This window comes from Petromyzon marinus, chromosome 16, assembly GCF_048934315.1.
Source record: "Petromyzon marinus isolate PM22_M1 ecotype Great Lakes invasive population chromosome 16, UKy_Petmar_22M1.pri1.0, whole genome shotgun sequence".
Classification (NCBI taxonomy): Eukaryota; Metazoa; Chordata; class Hyperoartia; order Petromyzontiformes; family Petromyzontidae; genus Petromyzon; species Petromyzon marinus.
Window position 1 is genome coordinate 10,422,028 of NC_133682.1, and position 16,321 is coordinate 10,438,348.

General features: G+C 49.5%; 1 protein-coding gene across 1 annotated transcript in view; it reads left to right on the forward strand.

The window, feature by feature from the left end:
- The first annotated feature begins 509 nt into the window (after window positions 1-509).
- LOC116942837 (ligand of Numb protein X 2-like) overlaps window positions 510-16,321 on the forward strand; it is a 77,815-nt gene continuing 62,003 nt past the window's right edge. The window contains exons 1-2 of the mRNA XM_032955189.2: window positions 510-862; window positions 15,067-15,413. Coding sequence (XP_032811080.1) covers window positions 15,068-15,413 — 346 coding nt within the window. The 5' untranslated portion in view covers window positions 510-862; window position 15,067. The remainder of the gene's footprint in view (window positions 863-15,066; window positions 15,414-16,321) is intronic.

Below are 16,321 nucleotides of genomic sequence, written 5' to 3' on the forward strand. Positions count from 1 at the left end.
AAATACACAGCAGCAGGCGTCAGGGTCGGTATCGAACCCACGACCTCCTGTACACTAGGCGAGGGAGTTAACATCTCATAGCCACCGTGTTGATGATGATGATGAGACACGCAAACTCCAACTATACAGCAGCAGCAGGCGTCAAGATTGGGACCGAACCCACGACCTCCTGCGTACCAGGCGAGGTAGTTAACATCTCATAGCCGTCAGGTAAAACTGAAGGTAACAACAGACGCGCATGTAAGTTGCCGGCGACGATCAGCGATGCGGGGAGGAGGAGGCAGGGAGGGGGTGGTGGTGGTGGTGGGGGTGGTGGTGGTGGGGGTGGTGGTGGGGTGGTGGTGGTGGGGGTGGTGGTGGTGGTGGGGGTGGTGGGGGTGGTGGGGGTGGTGGTGGGGGTGGGGGTGGTGGGGGTGGTGCAGGTGACACGCCGGGAGGGGCGGGCTGCTCGCCTGGGGAGAGGAAGGAGGGTGGCCGAGTGACGACGTTCCGCCCTCACCTGGTTGCGGAAGGTAGAGCCCGCCCACTTCCACCCACCCACTTCCACCCACCCACCCACCTCCCGACACCTACCCACACAGCTCCCCCCCGCCCTCTTCAAGGCAGCGGAACGACAACAACGACAACGACGTCGTCGTCGTCGTCCAGGGAGGCTGCTCCGGGCCTTGTGTGTTGGCCTCTCGTGAGCGAAGCCACGGAATTCGTGGGCCCCCGCCACGCCACGCCGTGGACGTCTGACGGGGCGGGCCTCGTGCGGCCACTCCGTGCGGCCACTCCGTGCGGCCTGTGACGGTGGTGGTGACGGTGGTGGCAGGGATAGCTCCTCAACGGGCTGACTGACTTGCTTCGCTGTCTCGACAAGGTGAGCTGTTGTTGTTGTTGCTGCTGCTGCTGTTGTTGCTGCTGCTTCTGTGGCTTGTATTGTTGTTGTTGCTGCTGATGTTGTTGCTGTTGCTTACTAACTAACTTACTAACTTACCAACTAACTTACTAACTAACTTACTAACTAAGCAACCATCTCTGCACGAGACGCGTGCGTGTCCGTGCACGCCACTGCTGTGTGTAAACAAAGACAAAGATCCCCGTGTAGCCTCGCCGTCGCTTGCGGGGCAAGTGCCGAGCAGCAGCAGCAGCAGCAGCGCCTGTGAAGGCCGGCACGGCATATCGATGCGTGGTTGTGGGGGGTGGTTGTGGTTGTGGGGGGTGGTGGTGGTTGTGGGGGGTGGTGGTGGGTGTGGGGGGTGGTGGTGGGGGTGGTGATGGGGGGTGGTGGTGGGGGGTGGTGGTGCTTGATGGGGGGTGGTGGGGGGTGGTGGTGGGTGGTGGTGGTGGTGGTGGGGGGGGGTGGTGGTGGTGGTTGTGGTGGGGTGGTGGTGGTGGGGGGTGGTGGTGGTGGGGGGGTGGTGGGGTGGTGGTGGATGTGTGGTGGTAGTGGTGGATGTGTGGGGTGGTGGTGGATGTGTGGGGTGGTGGTGGATGTGTGGGGTGGTGGTGGATGTGTGGTGGTAGTGGTGGATGGTGGTGGGTGGTGGGTGAACAGCAGCATGACCACACTGCTACTCCTACTACGACGCTGTTGTAATGCTACTCCCGTGCTGTCTGCGTGTTTGTGTACGTGAGACAGACACACAGACACGTGTGTGTGTGTACTTGCATAGCGTGAGTGGACGTCCATCCCACACGCCTTTGTTGTTGACACGTACAGAGATGATGATGATGATGGCCTCCACTTGCAGTGATCCCCAGACGTTATCTGTAGTCCGTCTTCGTACGGTGTTTTGTTTTCCTGTCGGGGACGTCTCGCCGTGTCTCTGCCTCTCTCCATCTCACTTTCTGTGTCTGTGATTGTCTCACCCGTGTCTGTCCCCTCTGTCTGTCTCTGTACCGGTTTCGTTTTTGGCAATGGCGTTCTGTCACTATAACCCCATTGTGTTTGTCCATCTGCCTCTCTCTGTGTGTGTGTGTCATTGCATGTCCCCCCATCTGTGTGTCCCTGGGTGTTGCTCCGTGTCTCTGTCTCCTTGTTTGTGATCATCACTTTCCATAATAGTTTTTTCTTTACCCTTTTATCTGGCAACAAAGCCGATACCGTTTTGTTTTACAAGGGATCATGTTTGCATTAACCACAAAACCTGCGGTCAAAATGCAAACAAAAAGACAACACTGATCATGTATTGGCATTGTCCTTGAAATTGATTGGTCCACATCCGAGACAACTTTTCTTAGAGCCCAGTCTCACGTGGTGTTGGACCAGATGCGTCTCTCTCTCTCTCTATTTGCGTCTATCCGTAGTGTGTGTGTGTGTCTTGTCTCTCAGATTTTCGCTGGGCATTGTGTCTCCCGTGTCTCGCTACGTGCCTGTGTCTTTTGTCTGCCATTTACGGTATCTGTTTCATATTGTGAGTGTCTCTGGACATCTCGTCCTGTGCGTCTCACGTGTCTTATGTGTGTGTGGCTTGTCTGAATGCCAACTCTTCGTGTTTGCCTCTCTGTCCCACTGAGTTTTATTGTAGCTGGTCAGCCGGAAGTCCTTTGGACATCTGTCACAGAGATCTTCTTCACAGCTCATTCGCTTCTCACAACTTTCATCTGTCGTGCACGCCTCTCTCTCTCTCTGTGTGAATCTGTGTGATTAGTGAGCTCTGTAAACGTCGCCACTGGGGAGACAAAGGTGGTCGGGCGTGGTGCTGGTCACTCACCCCCCCCCCCCCCGTGTGCCACAGTGACGGCTAACAGCACTTGCCCCAACAGTCTGTTAAGACTACACGGGGGATCTTTGTCTTTGTGTGTGTACAGTAACACATTGAGTAAAAGATTAACAGGATTTTTTTTTTAAATATCAGTGAGTGAAAAGAAAAAATAACATTTCCACGGCCAACTGGATTAGTTCTTAAGTACAATACCCTATACTGTACACCTAATTAATTACAGCATGGTAATTGTGCTAAAGTGAGGTTTATAAATGGATATGTTTCAATGTCATGCGATAGAATGTGTACTAACTATACTGTGGACTTCCTGGTGCAAGCTTTATTGAAGGTCTGTAAGTCGGAACAGTGAGCAGAAAACACGTTTTTACAGTGGCGTGGACTCCATACGGTGCAGTGAGTGCATTGACCTGCACAGGTCAGTATCAGAGTTAGGGCACCACGGTGCCTATGAGATGTTAACTACCTCGCCTGGTGTGCAAGAGGTCGTGGGTTCGATCCCGACTCTGACGCCTGCTGTATATTTGGAGTTTGCGTGTCTCTCATCATCATCACGGTGGCTAGGAGATGTTAACTACCTCGCCTGGAGTGCAAGAGGTCGTGGGTTCGATCCCGACTCTGACGCCTGCTGTATATTTGGAGTTTGCGTGTCTCTCATCATCATCACGGTGGCTAGGAGATGTTAACTACCTCGCCTGGTGTGCAAGAGGTCGTGGGTTCGATCCCGACTCTGACGCCTGCTGTATATTTGGAGTTTGCGTGTCTCTCATCATCATCACGGTGGCTAGGAGATGTTAACTACCTTGCCTGGTGTGCAAGAGGTCGTGGGTTCGATCCCGACTCTGACGCCTGCTGTATATTTGGAGTTTGCGTGTCTCTCATCATCATCACGGTGGCTAGGAGATGTTAACTACCTCGCCTGGTGTGCAAGAGGTCGTGGGTTCGATCCCGACTCTGACGCCTGCTGTATATTTGGAGTTTGCGTGTCTCTCATCATCATCACGGTGGCTAGGAGATGTTAACTACCTTGCCTGGTGTGCAGGAGGTCGTGGGTTCGATCCCGACCCTGACGCCTGCTGCTGTGTATTTGGAGTTTGCGTGTCTCTCTCTCTCTGTCATCATCATCACGGTGGCTAGGAGATGTTAACTACCTCGTCTGGTATGCAGGAGATCGTGGGTTCGATCCTGACCCTGACACCTGCTGTATATTTGCAGTTTGCGTGTCTCTCATCATCATCACGGTGGCTAGGAGATGTTAACTACCTCGCCTGGTATACAGGAGGTCGTGGGTTCGATCCTGACCCTGACGCCTGCTGTATATTTGGAGTTTGCGTGTCTCTCTCCCTCTTCCCGTGGTCGCGTGAATTTTTCTCCGGCTTCTTCAGTTTTCCCCACCACATTTAAAATCAACGTGCATTCAAATAATTTGTCTGCTATGCATTTCCACGTGATAAGCCACTTATTTGAGCAATCATTTGTGGTGATCAGATCGCTTCTTAAAAATATATATATATAGTTCAGCGGGCCTTGCCCGGTAAAATACCATGTTTTATGGTTTTAGTTTATTTAGTGTTTGTACGGAAGTGAAATTCCTGCATCAATTTAGCGAGATTCGGATCCACAGCTTTGGAGTCTTGTTCCCCTTTCATATGCGTGGGTTTCCCGAGGGTCTCCCCTCCACCCCGCCCCCCCGTTTCCATCCCACACGAAGCCAAGCTCACGAAAGGACATTGGCCCAGACTCTCTCCCCCCCGCCCCCCCTGCTGAGATGCACGGCCTTGAGATTTGTGGCCTTTCCTCTGTAAATACTGTCAAGGAAATGATCACCGTACTGTAGTGTATTACAGTATTGTGGTTCAGTCTTCATTTGAAGCTTTCGTGACTGCAGGAATCCATAATCTGTGTTTCTTTCGTTGAAGTCACGTAGGTCGAAATAAAAAAAAATAAAGCAAATCACGACGTTTCGATCGCAACACGAGCAATCGTCATCAGGTGGGACAATTGCATCAAGAAACAACTGCTGAAGAAGGCTGCAGCTCTCTCGCCTTCTTCAGCAGTTGTTCCTTGCTGTAGTTGGCCCACCTGATGACGATTAGCATTGTGTTGCGATCGGAACGTCGTGATTTGCTTTAATTCATTTCTAACTACGTGACTTTACCGAAAGAACCAACGAGTATTGTGGTTATTGGTATTATTACTGGCTTTAGTGGGAAGTGAGCAAAGTCGATCAACATTACCGTATTATTATTCGTGGTTTCTGTGCGAAATTAAAATAAGGATTTTTTTTGTTATTTGAGTATTAGTGTTGTTATATCTGAACCATGGCGGGAGGTAGCATTCATCCAGAAGTTGATTGGTGTGTGTGGGAAATTATCAAAGTTACATTAACACAAATTAAGTTCCGTGTTCATGGTTTTGTGTGGGAACGCAGAACTGTACAGTATTTTTCGCAAGGTCTTTCAAGGTGCTTCTCGTTGTGGACTTAATTAAAGTCACCGTGTGACATCATTCACAAGAATAGATTGCCACATGTCATCGTCACTGCCAGAATCCCAAATCTCAAGTTCTTTTTTTTCCTCAACTACGTTTAACTTTACGAGACCTCCTTTGCCAGTAACAAGATATAGGAATAGGTTTTACCCTTTTAACTGGCACAAAAACTGACACCTTTATTCAAGGCATCAACACCAGTGGAGACTAGGCTCTAAAGAAAGCTGTCTCGGGTGTGGAACCAATCAAATTCACGGACAGTGCCAATATTATTATCAGAGTTGTCTTTTTGTTTGCATTTTGACTGCTTGTGTTGTGGTTATTGCAAACATGATGCCTTGAATAAAGGTGTCAGTTTTCGTGCCAGTTAAAAGGGTAAAACCTATTCCTATACGTTTAACTTGCATTAAAAAAACAACAGTTTCCACATAAGGTCCATTAATATAATGCAAAACAAGGTCTTCCTTTGCAAAAGGTAATCTTACTCAAGCTCGACTAAAGGTCAACAAGAGCCGTTGTAGAGTTTTGAATATCATTAGAGTTGGTGCTGTATTTAGGTCCACGTGAAGTGTTTCTGGACAACTTTCAGGTTTTTTCCCCACTTTCAGTTCACTCCAAGTAGGTCAACACTCTACTGTTTTTAGGGCCCTCTTACTCTCTGTTAGGTGTGCAGTGGGTTCGGCACAGTACTGGAATTCGCACACTGGACTATGAACCCACGATTTCCTGAGTTTGATCCTCGGCCTTTCGTAACTTGAATGGAACGCGATATCTTAACAGTTTTTTTTGCCAGGTAAGGCCCACTAAGCTATATTGCTCGTTTTCAGAAGCTACCTGGTCACAAATGATAGTGGAAATGTACAGCAGCAGCCAAAGACTCTGAACACGTTGACTCTAAATGTGGAGGGAAAAACCGGAGGACCCGGAGGAAAAACCCACGTGACCACGAGGAGAGAGACACGCAAACTCCAAATATACAGCAGGGGTCAGGCTGGAACCCACAACCTCCTGTATACCAGGCGAGGTAGTTAACACTTGCCAGACGGCATGGGGTGGCCTTCATCCAGCAGTTGATTGATCATGGCTGCTGATGATGGTATACGCATACAAAATATCGAGAGATTATTACAACTAGTTTAATAGTTTCGTGTTGTCGTTAAACCCTTACAAAACAAGAATTATTTAATCAGCCTCCAAAGAGAAGCAAGTAAATAGCTTAGCAGTGCCCCCAGAAGGCTCCTCAGCTGGCGAGTTTGTGTGTTTGTGAGAGTCCAGCTCCTCCTCTGTGTGTGTGTGTGCTGTTGACTCAGCCTCAAATGAGTACCTGATGCAGTGTGTAAACATCACCATTGGACAGACAAAGACGGCCGTGCGTGGTGCTGGCCACCCACACCCCCATTCCGGACTTCATAGGGGCTACCCTGCTAACAGCACTTGTCGCAACAGTCTGAGGCTGCACGGGGGATCTTTGTCTTTGTGTGCTCAGCGTTCCATGTGTAGCATTCGAGTTGAAGCTGTTTACATTGCGAACAAAGGCCTTGTGAGGTTGCATGGGGTTCGTTTCTGTGACTTGTTGTGTGCGACACCTGTTGCCCAAGGAGACACGTGGCCGTGTTTCAACATCAGGCTCTGCACAGGTGACTACCACCACGAGTCAGATTCTGAATATCTTTATATACTGGAGGAATCCGATGAGCTGTAAAGCTCTTTTTTCACGGGGGGGGGTCAGAAGATTACAACAGCGAACGATACAAAATCCCGATAAGGAGTGAAAATTTTGATTTAAAGCTTTCGTGACTGCAGTAATTCATATTCTTAGTTTTTTCGGTAAAGTCACGTTGAAGAGAAACAACAAAATAACAAAATATATATAAAACAATAAAAAATTCTCACGACACACCTGATGATGACCGTTTGAGTTATGGTCGAAACGTCGTGAGAATTTTTTATTGTTTTATATATATTTTGTTATTTTGTTGTTTCTCTTCAACGTGACTTTACCGAAAAAACTAAGAATAAGGAGTGAAAAGTTTAGCAAAGGTAAGGAAGCGGGTGAATAAATATTTTACGCCAATACAATAATGACAGCTGGCAACAACAGTGAATTACTTAACCAGGAAAGCATCGCCGAGTCATCATAAATTTTGTCAGGAGGGTCTCCGTCATTGATGGAATGTTCGACCAATTCCGTGAGTCTTTGGCCTCGTGTGGGAGGATGCCCGGGGGATCCCGTAGAAAATCCGCATGTGCGAGGGAGTGAACGTCAATGCTGTAACTCGTGCCTGGCCCTTTCACAAGCCCACGCCTCCTGCTTCACAGCATCTGACAATCTCTGGTAGTCGCCCATCTCGAGTATTAACCAGGCTCAATTATGCTTTGCCTGCGGAGAGATCAGACAAGATCCAGCACGTGCAAGGTGAATTCATCCGTCAGTAAATTGGAAGACTTGAAAGATGTATTTAAAATTACTTAATTTTGACGGGGGATTCTAAGAGCTGTTTAACTTCGTTTGAAGCCTGTTACATACCATATATCAAATGCATTCTTAAAATTACTGCGCTTAGTTCCAATAAGCATATTCTTGCTGAAGGATTTTTTTTCTACATACACATATATGTAGTTTAATTGCATTGTTCACAAATAAGAAACTCTCACAACACACACAGAAACTCCCCAGCTGAGGCGGCACTGCTCCGCCATTAACTTGCTTCTCTTTGGGGGCTGATGAAATATTTCGTGCTTTGTAAGAGTTGAAGAGGCCATTGAAGAGACCTATGGACCCCCGGTCGTGCGGTACCGGGTATCGTAGCTCTGTGATGCCCACTTCGGGGGCCAATTCGTTCATTTCGGTTGGTGCTTCTCATCTTCCTGTGAGAGTTATGGAAGGACATTCCTCCGCCTCGTCATTTGACGTAAAGCAGGGCTGGAATATGAAATAGACACACGGCAGCATCGGAGACCACGACATGCGGCCTATCTTTTGCGGGCCCTCCGGTACGTTTCAAAAGACAGCGATGAGCCACGCAACTCTTTCCCTTGCGCCACAGATGACACGCACGTTTGCCCGCGGTGGCGTGTGCTTCACCGGGGAGTGACGGTGCGGCGTCTCGCGCGCTGCGCCACGACGAACCTGGCCACGAAAGTTCGATTCCCGCTCACGGCCAACACCGGTGGCCTTCCCCCGCACACTCCGATTAGCACGGTTGGCTATGTACGGCGCTAAAGAAGTTGAACATGCACGCACAGTGACGATTATCTGAACCGGTCACTGGCCTCCCCTGGGACGACTCGGCCTCAAACGAGTACCTCGCGCGATGCGTAAACGTCGACCACTAGGGAGACGAAGGCGGTCGGGCGTGGTGTTGGCCACCCACCCACCCCCCCCCCTCGTGTGCCGTGCCGGCCTTCATGGAAGCTCGCCTAACGGCACTTGCCCCGAAGGTCCGTTAAGACTGTACGGGGAGATTTTTGTCTTTGTGTTGCAGTCGAATTTGTACCTGTGGGCATTGGTTTAAAACGCTCGCGTTATCTCTCGAGAAAAATGTGGCGTTACCAGGTGACGATGAAGTTCCGGCAGTGGCGGAGAATTGCCTCCAGAAGCGATGGATGGACGGCTACAAACGTCGCGCCTGTGGTCACCTGGCCACTTGGGTACTTGTCACCTGAAATGTTTGAACGGCGATGGCAACCACAAGAATGCGCTACATGGCACACATAGATCGGTGTTAAATCCGTGACGCGTTTCAGTCTGAGTCGTCGTCGCCGTCTCGCGGACGACAGCAAGATTTGGAATTTTTAAGTCTGTGGATTTCATTTAGTCAATCTAGGCAGACTAAGGTTACACAGGGACACGGTGTTAAATTAGCCAAACATGAAATCCACAGTGAGACTCGACAAGAATTCCACAGCTCTGAACCACAGCAACTCAGACTTACATTTTCACTAAATTTATACTTCTGGAGGTAGAAGATGTATAACAAAGAATATAGAAACGATAATACAGGTTTTTTTTTGGGTTAGATCGCATAAATATATAAATGTGTCGTCAAACCCTCCACCACCCGACACAGCCAATTAGTAAGGTTTGTCACGTAAACACAACATACCAATTCGTCACTAGTACAGTAGACCGGTGTGTGTTAGAGAGCCAAGCCACAACATTTACAATCTCAGTACGACGTCTCGGACCTTATTTTAACGAACGAATCTGGCTGTCGCCTGATGAAGCTAGTTGTAATTACTGGCGAAACGTCGTACTCGGATTGTAAATGTTGTGGCTTGGCTCTCCAACACACCGGTGCGCTGTACTGGTGACGAATTGGCCACGTTCTGTTTACTTGACAAACCTTACTAGTTGGCTGTGTCGGGTGGTGGTGGTGGTGGTGGGTTTAACGGCACATTTATATATTTACGCGATCTCACCCAAAAAAACCTGGATTATGGATGATATTGGTTGTGAAAGGCTATGTGTTAAATACACAAACGGTTGACATGTTTGTATTGATCATTTGCCTGAGTATTAAAATGTATTCGTCAGTTTGCATAACGTCAAGAATGTGTCGCTGCTCAAACAGTCAATGAGACAGCTTCTAAGCCATTAGTTGAAATTCCTTGAGGGTGGCCCAAAAGTCAGGCGACACATAGGGTTATTTCATTTAAATTGATTCTTCTTAAAGGTTTAAAAAAATCTATTATTATTAATATCTATTTCTCTTATTCTTTCTGTGGGGTCATCTCAAATGCAATCATTTACAAAACTCGACCAAGAACCCCAAATTAATTGAGACGTCAAAACATAATTGACGAATATTCAAACATGACACCTGTACGCTGTTAAAAAAAGTCCTAAATTAAGATAATTTAAGCATCCGTGCATTAATATTCATGGAAGTCAGTTTGAACATGTGTTAGGGCAAATGAAATAACCCTTTGCGATGTGTTAAAATAAGATGATCCTATGTGTGCCCGATTTTTAGGGCCTCCCCTGTATGTTTCCATGGCAGGGACCAGGTTATCACTACGCCAATACTGGTTCTCATAAAAAAATTGGTTCTCATTAACAATGAATCAGTTTGCGTGCCACTCGTAATCAGTCTTTGGGCAGTGTTCTTCACCAACTTTCAGAGGGTGGCCACTTCCGCCGATAAGACATCATCTGTGTGAGGGCCCACACACATTTGAAACCATTGGGGTTTGACAGCACCACGATGATTCGGGGGGGGTGGGGGAGTTTTCACATTTGTGTATTGTACGGGGGCCACAAGTCACGAGCCGCACGAGTGGCCACCAGTGGCCGCCAGTGGCCCGCGGGGCCTTGGAATGAATAACTCCGATCTAGAGCCATGCATTGTATTGCACAGCAGTCTGCTTCGTAGATTTCGTGCTTGTCACATACCTCCAACATTCAGTAAACATTGAATGTTGGAACAACGTTGGTCCGACGGTTCCATCCACAGGCCAATGTTGGACCGACATTGCAAGATGAATGGAAAGGTAATGATGATGTATTTGTCCCAGTTATAAACTGTATCAAGAGAGCTGTGCAATGTATCCGTTCAAATATGATATTTGTTTGGGCAGAATTAAGAGTTCTCTGCAGTAGTTGGGAATCAGAATGTGTATTTATCCTGGAGGAATCTGATGAGTTATGAAGCTCTTTTTCACAGATGCCCAATAGCAGCTGAGGGGGGGGGGGGTCAGCAAGTTACGTCAACAACAGCAAAACAAAACAAAAGACGATCAATATAAATACATTACGGAAGTATAAATTGCACAAGTACATAAATCCCTGCTGATTTTTCAACACCAAATGCAAAATTGGGGCAAGGCAGCAAAACAACAACAACAAAAGTCCCACACCAAATCAACGCACGATCCTTCATTTGCGTTGCACATTCAAATTGAACGATCGATACGCGGGTCAGGTTAAAAAAGTTACAAATCGCACTTGCAAATGTGGCTGCCTGTATCTGGCACTAATCATCTGCTTAAGGATATTTATTTTTTGAAGGAAGATTTACGATGTTAAGGGAGGAAGCGGGGCTGTTCCAAAACGTTGGTGCTGCCAACGGCAAAGGCTTCGTCACATATTCCAATTAGGTATTCTGGAGATAGTTTTTTTTTTAAAGGCAGTTGTGTAAGTTTAGACTGTACTTGTTTTGTAAGCTAGACATAAACGCTTTCTGTATTGCGTAATATTCTATTTATAAATAATACATTTTAGATGAAGCCTCCAGTCGGTCACTGCCGTGGGAGGTCGCTCATTCTCCTCTGCTGCCTCGTTGTCGACAAACTAAACAGTTTTATATGTATAAAACATATTTTACCAGGTCAGGCCGACTGAGCTATATAGCTCTTTCTCAGAAGCGACCTGCCCACAAATGATAGCCCAATGAAGTGGCTTATTGTGTGGACATTTACAGCAACGGCCATATACTCTTAAAGGCGTGATGTTGATTTTATATTTGGAGGGAACAACCGGAGGACCCGGAGAAAAATCCACGCGACCATGGGGAGAGAGACACGCAAACTCTAAATATGCAGGCGTCAGGTTTTGGATTGAATCTACGACCTGTATACTAAGCGAGGTAGTTAACATCTTGCCACCGCGACGCCATGAACTTTGAACTCCCTCCCGAGCCATCTTGTGCTCTTGACTCCCTGCCCGTGTTCAAGTCCAAGCCCATTCTTTCCTCTGCCTGTGACTGCCTCTCTCTAAATATATGAAGTAAATATGCCCGCTATTTCACTACAATATGTAGACCGACGTGGAATTGTAATTCGGGGTTAAAAGATATATTTTATTGAGGGATACGGTGGGATTTGTCTGTGCAAGGTTTATTGCAAACATGTTTTTAACTGCCTCTTTTAAGTCATCGAGGAACGAGGCTCATGGACTAACTCCCATTGGAATGATGGGTACGAGAACAAAAATTACTCGCACTTGCTGTGCAGGTAAACTTCCACGAGGGATGATTCAAATAAAATACTGGTTTCCCTCGCTTTGTGCGGTGGTAGTAGTAGATGCTTTCCAAAAATAAGGGCGCACACAAAGCGAAAGAGCACGAGACAGTTGGCTGCCGTGTAGTACACACAGCACACACACACACAGTACACACACAACGGTCCCGCGTCCAACCGCATAGCCGCATACGAGTGAATTCAAACTGCATTTAGTGGATTTTGGGTATAAATTGGTTCGCCGCATATCGCGAAAAGCTCGACGAATCCAATACAGAGCAAAAGAACCCTGTATATCTTGTACCGACTCGACATCCGTTGCGACAGTTGGCGCACTCTCGCGTGCTGTCCACAAATGCGTTATCAAGATGGCATTTGCAGCCATTGGCACGGCGTGGTGTGTGCGGTTATATAACGCGCCATCGTTGAAATGCGCGCAGGCGATCCGTGTATTCCTGCATTACACCCAGCGTCAGGACCAAGGGGAGGATTAAGCTTCCGCCTCTCTGGAACCCGCAAATAATTGTTATGCAACACGCATTTAATTATAAGAAGCTCCTGAGAGTTAGACGCACTCCAAACTCGTGCCCAACGCCAATAAAGTCATAGCAATCCGGACACACACACACACACACTAACAACGTCCACTTAGTGGCGGTGACATCACCATAGCGCTTGTGCCAAGCTCGGTGCACTTTTAGGCCACGCGAAGTAAGGAAGGCTTGCCGGCAGGAGGTCAAGGAACAGACCCAGGTGGTAGGGGTTGACTAACTCGAGATGACTGGCGGATGCACCACCTTCTGCTCACCGGCGTGCCAACCCGCCGCGGTTTAGCCGCCCGACTCTGTGCGGCATTGTGAGCGCGCCCCGCACAAACCCCCGGTGGCTTCGGCTAACCCGAGCTTCACCCAGAGGGCCTGGTCCTGCGATGGGCTCTGAGAGTAAACGAATTAGCAAACAAATTAGTCGCTAAGCTATTGCCAATTATATAATGGATTCCATAATAGCATTAGCCTCTGGTGCCTGTGGCAGACGTTTCTCACCTGTGCCTCGCCCGCCTTTCGGTAAATGTGACAGAACTCGCCTTTCCGCGCGCGTGCATCCACGCACGTTCCACGTGTGCTTTCACGCGTGCGTGCACGCGCATCTGTGCACGGTGGGGAGCGGTGGTGCAGTCTGTTTTGTGGATTTGTATGAAGAACGTCAGCGGCAAGTGAACCCCTTCTGGGCCACTCCTATATCAGCTCAGCCTTAAATGAGCATCTAAATGCGGAGTGCAAACGTCAGTGCTGCTGATCGCTATGCATATTTACATCGCGTGATTCGCAGGATGTAAAAAAAATTTTGGGGCAAATTTTGGATGCGTGTCACCGGCACACGACGGCGGGCTGCCCTTGCGAATGACATCGCGGGACGTTTAACTCGCACCGCGAAGCGCTCTGGGCTCGTACACCCGCGGTATTAACCGGGGCGGCCGCTTTGTATCGAACCGCAAAGCTATGCATCAAAAAGCGCCAAAACGCCGTCACCGCGGGGCCATCCCGCCGCTGCCCCGGACGACGAACGCACCACTTTCATTTGAATACTTGTATTTGTCCAGATCACCTGATGAATGACAAAATAAACAGGGCGACGAACCTCTGAGCCAGACTTGACTTGCACAAAAATGCCGCCGATCCGGTAGCAGCGATGCAATGACGAACGCGGCGCGCGCACGCAAATATACAAATACAGTGGACCTGCGTGTCGGAGGTGGCTGGTTGGCATGGGGTTCACAATGGCCGTGTCATAATGACGATGACGACGATGATGATGATGATGACCGAACTTGGTGCCTGCTGATGACGACAATGATGATGTTGGTCATCATCGCAGAGAAGTGCCGATCCAATAGAACCTTCGTTTTAAGATGATGACGACGATCATGACTACAAACTTACATGTGTTTGATGCTTTTTAAAGTTACTTTTACCTACAATACTGAATGATAATAATTCGAGATGATGATGATGTTGATGATACTGTGGACTACTTACTAGATGGAGACGATTGATGACAATTGTACTGACATTACAGTACTCGACCATTACAATGATGGTGTTGATGATTGGCACAGATACATAAAGATACAGTTCCCCTGTATAACATTCCCAGAAGATGAATCCCTGCAGTCACGAAAGCTTTAAATCGAAAAATTCTCAGGCTGTTCGAGCAACTACTGCTGGCACCACGCCCGGCCACCTCTTTTCTCTCCAGTGCTGATATTTGGCGCTCGGCATCGGCTCCTTCAGTCCTGGGGTGGGGGGAAGGGTTAGGACGCATTCACAAAATGACCACCGATAATCATGTTAGCCATGGCCAGGAATCGAACTGACCGCTACACCACCCACTCGCTGTCTTCATTCCCACGCAGACAAACATAGACAAAGGTCACCCGTGTAGCCTTAATAGACTGTTGGGGGAAAGCGCTGTTGGCGAGTAGCAGCTACGAAGGCCGGCACGGTGTGCGAGGGGGTGGGGTGGGCAGCACCACGCCAGTGGCGATGTTTACACACACTGCGCCAGGTACCCATTTGAGGCTCAATCGACCTAGGCGAGGCCCAGGAATGGCTACAGATGAATCGTCACTGGCGTTGACCGTGAGCAGGAATCGAACCCGGGTCGCCGGGTTCGTAGCGAGGCGTGCGAACCGTTGCACTGCCGCAGACGTACGCACAAAAAGACAACGATCCCCCCTTGGCGGACTGTTAGGGCCAAGTGCTGTTCGCGAGCAGCACCTCTGCAGGCCGGCACGGCACGTGCGGGGGGGCTGGGTGGCCAGCAGCACGCCCTCACACACAAACCTCTCCTCGTCCTCCTCCTCCCCCCCCCCCTTGTTGCCGTCTCGCTCGCTCGCTCGCTTGCGCAGCATGGGTGAGCAGCCCCCCATAGAGATGAGCTGCCTGGCCAAGAAGTTGGAGGCACTGCAGTCCGCCGACTCGGAGGCCGCCTGCCGCGTGGGGGAGGAGGCGGAGGAGGAGGGCGATGCCGGCGCCCGCTTCTGGGAGGCGCCCGACTTCTGCATGGCGTGCGCCCAGCGGCACGGCCCGTCCGAGGGCCACGCGTACGACTACCGGCAGGAGGTGGACGAGGACCTGACGTGCCGCGTGTGCCTGGAGCCGCTGCTGGGCCCGCTGGACACGCCGTGCGGCCACACCTACTGCCGCGAGTGCCTGCGCGGGATCGCGGCGCGCGTCCGGGCGTCCCGCGCCCACGGTGGGTCTTTGTGCGGGCGAGCGGCGGGCACGGGCGCTGCGGCTGGAACCAGAGCTACATTGTTGTTGTTGTTGTTGTTAAACCGGGTGAGCCCCCACTGGGCTAAGCAGCTCGTTTTCAGAAGCGACCTGGCCACCACAAATGATAGCTCAACGAAGTGAGCTTATCAGCAAGTGGAAATGTCTGGCAACAAAATACGCTAAAACGCGTGATGTCGATTCCAAATGCGGGAGGAAAACCTGGAGGGACCAGAGCAAAGTCCACACGACCACGGGGAGAACATGTAAACTCCAAATATACAGCAGGCATCGGGGTCGGGATCGAACCCACGGCCTCCTCCATACCAGGCGAGGTAGTCAACAGGCGCGAGGTAGGAGCGGGGAGCCGACAGCACGGAGGGCTGGTGGGACACAGGTTAAGACATTAGCCTGGCTGCAGCTCTGGGCAGTGCCCTCGAGGTTGTCGCGTTGCGTTCATGTGACTCAGCGCGGTTTAGTGGCTTGGTCTGTTTTTTTTATCGTCGTCGTCGTCTTCGTCGTCAATGATTTGCCAGCTATTGCCACCGGAGCCGCTCGTTAACCCGACATTTCCTAGCTCCCAAGTTCTCTGGCCCCGCGTGACCTCCCTCCCTCCCGCTGTCCGGCGCAGCAAGTCACCTTGCAGCCTCCGCTAAATCTCACTGCAACGCTCGGGCACTCCGCGTAAGTACATGCGAGTTTTTATTTTGGCATTTTAAGTACATAAAACTAAGCTGAAACACAAATTGAGCAATCATTGGAAGGAGGTGATTAACCAGGTCAAAGTCTTAACTTGCTGTGATGTTTCCATCCTTTCTACCGACGTTAACCGACTCTCTGAGTTTCATTTCTAGGTTGGATGTCTTTGTGTCGACAGGCTGGGTGTCCACT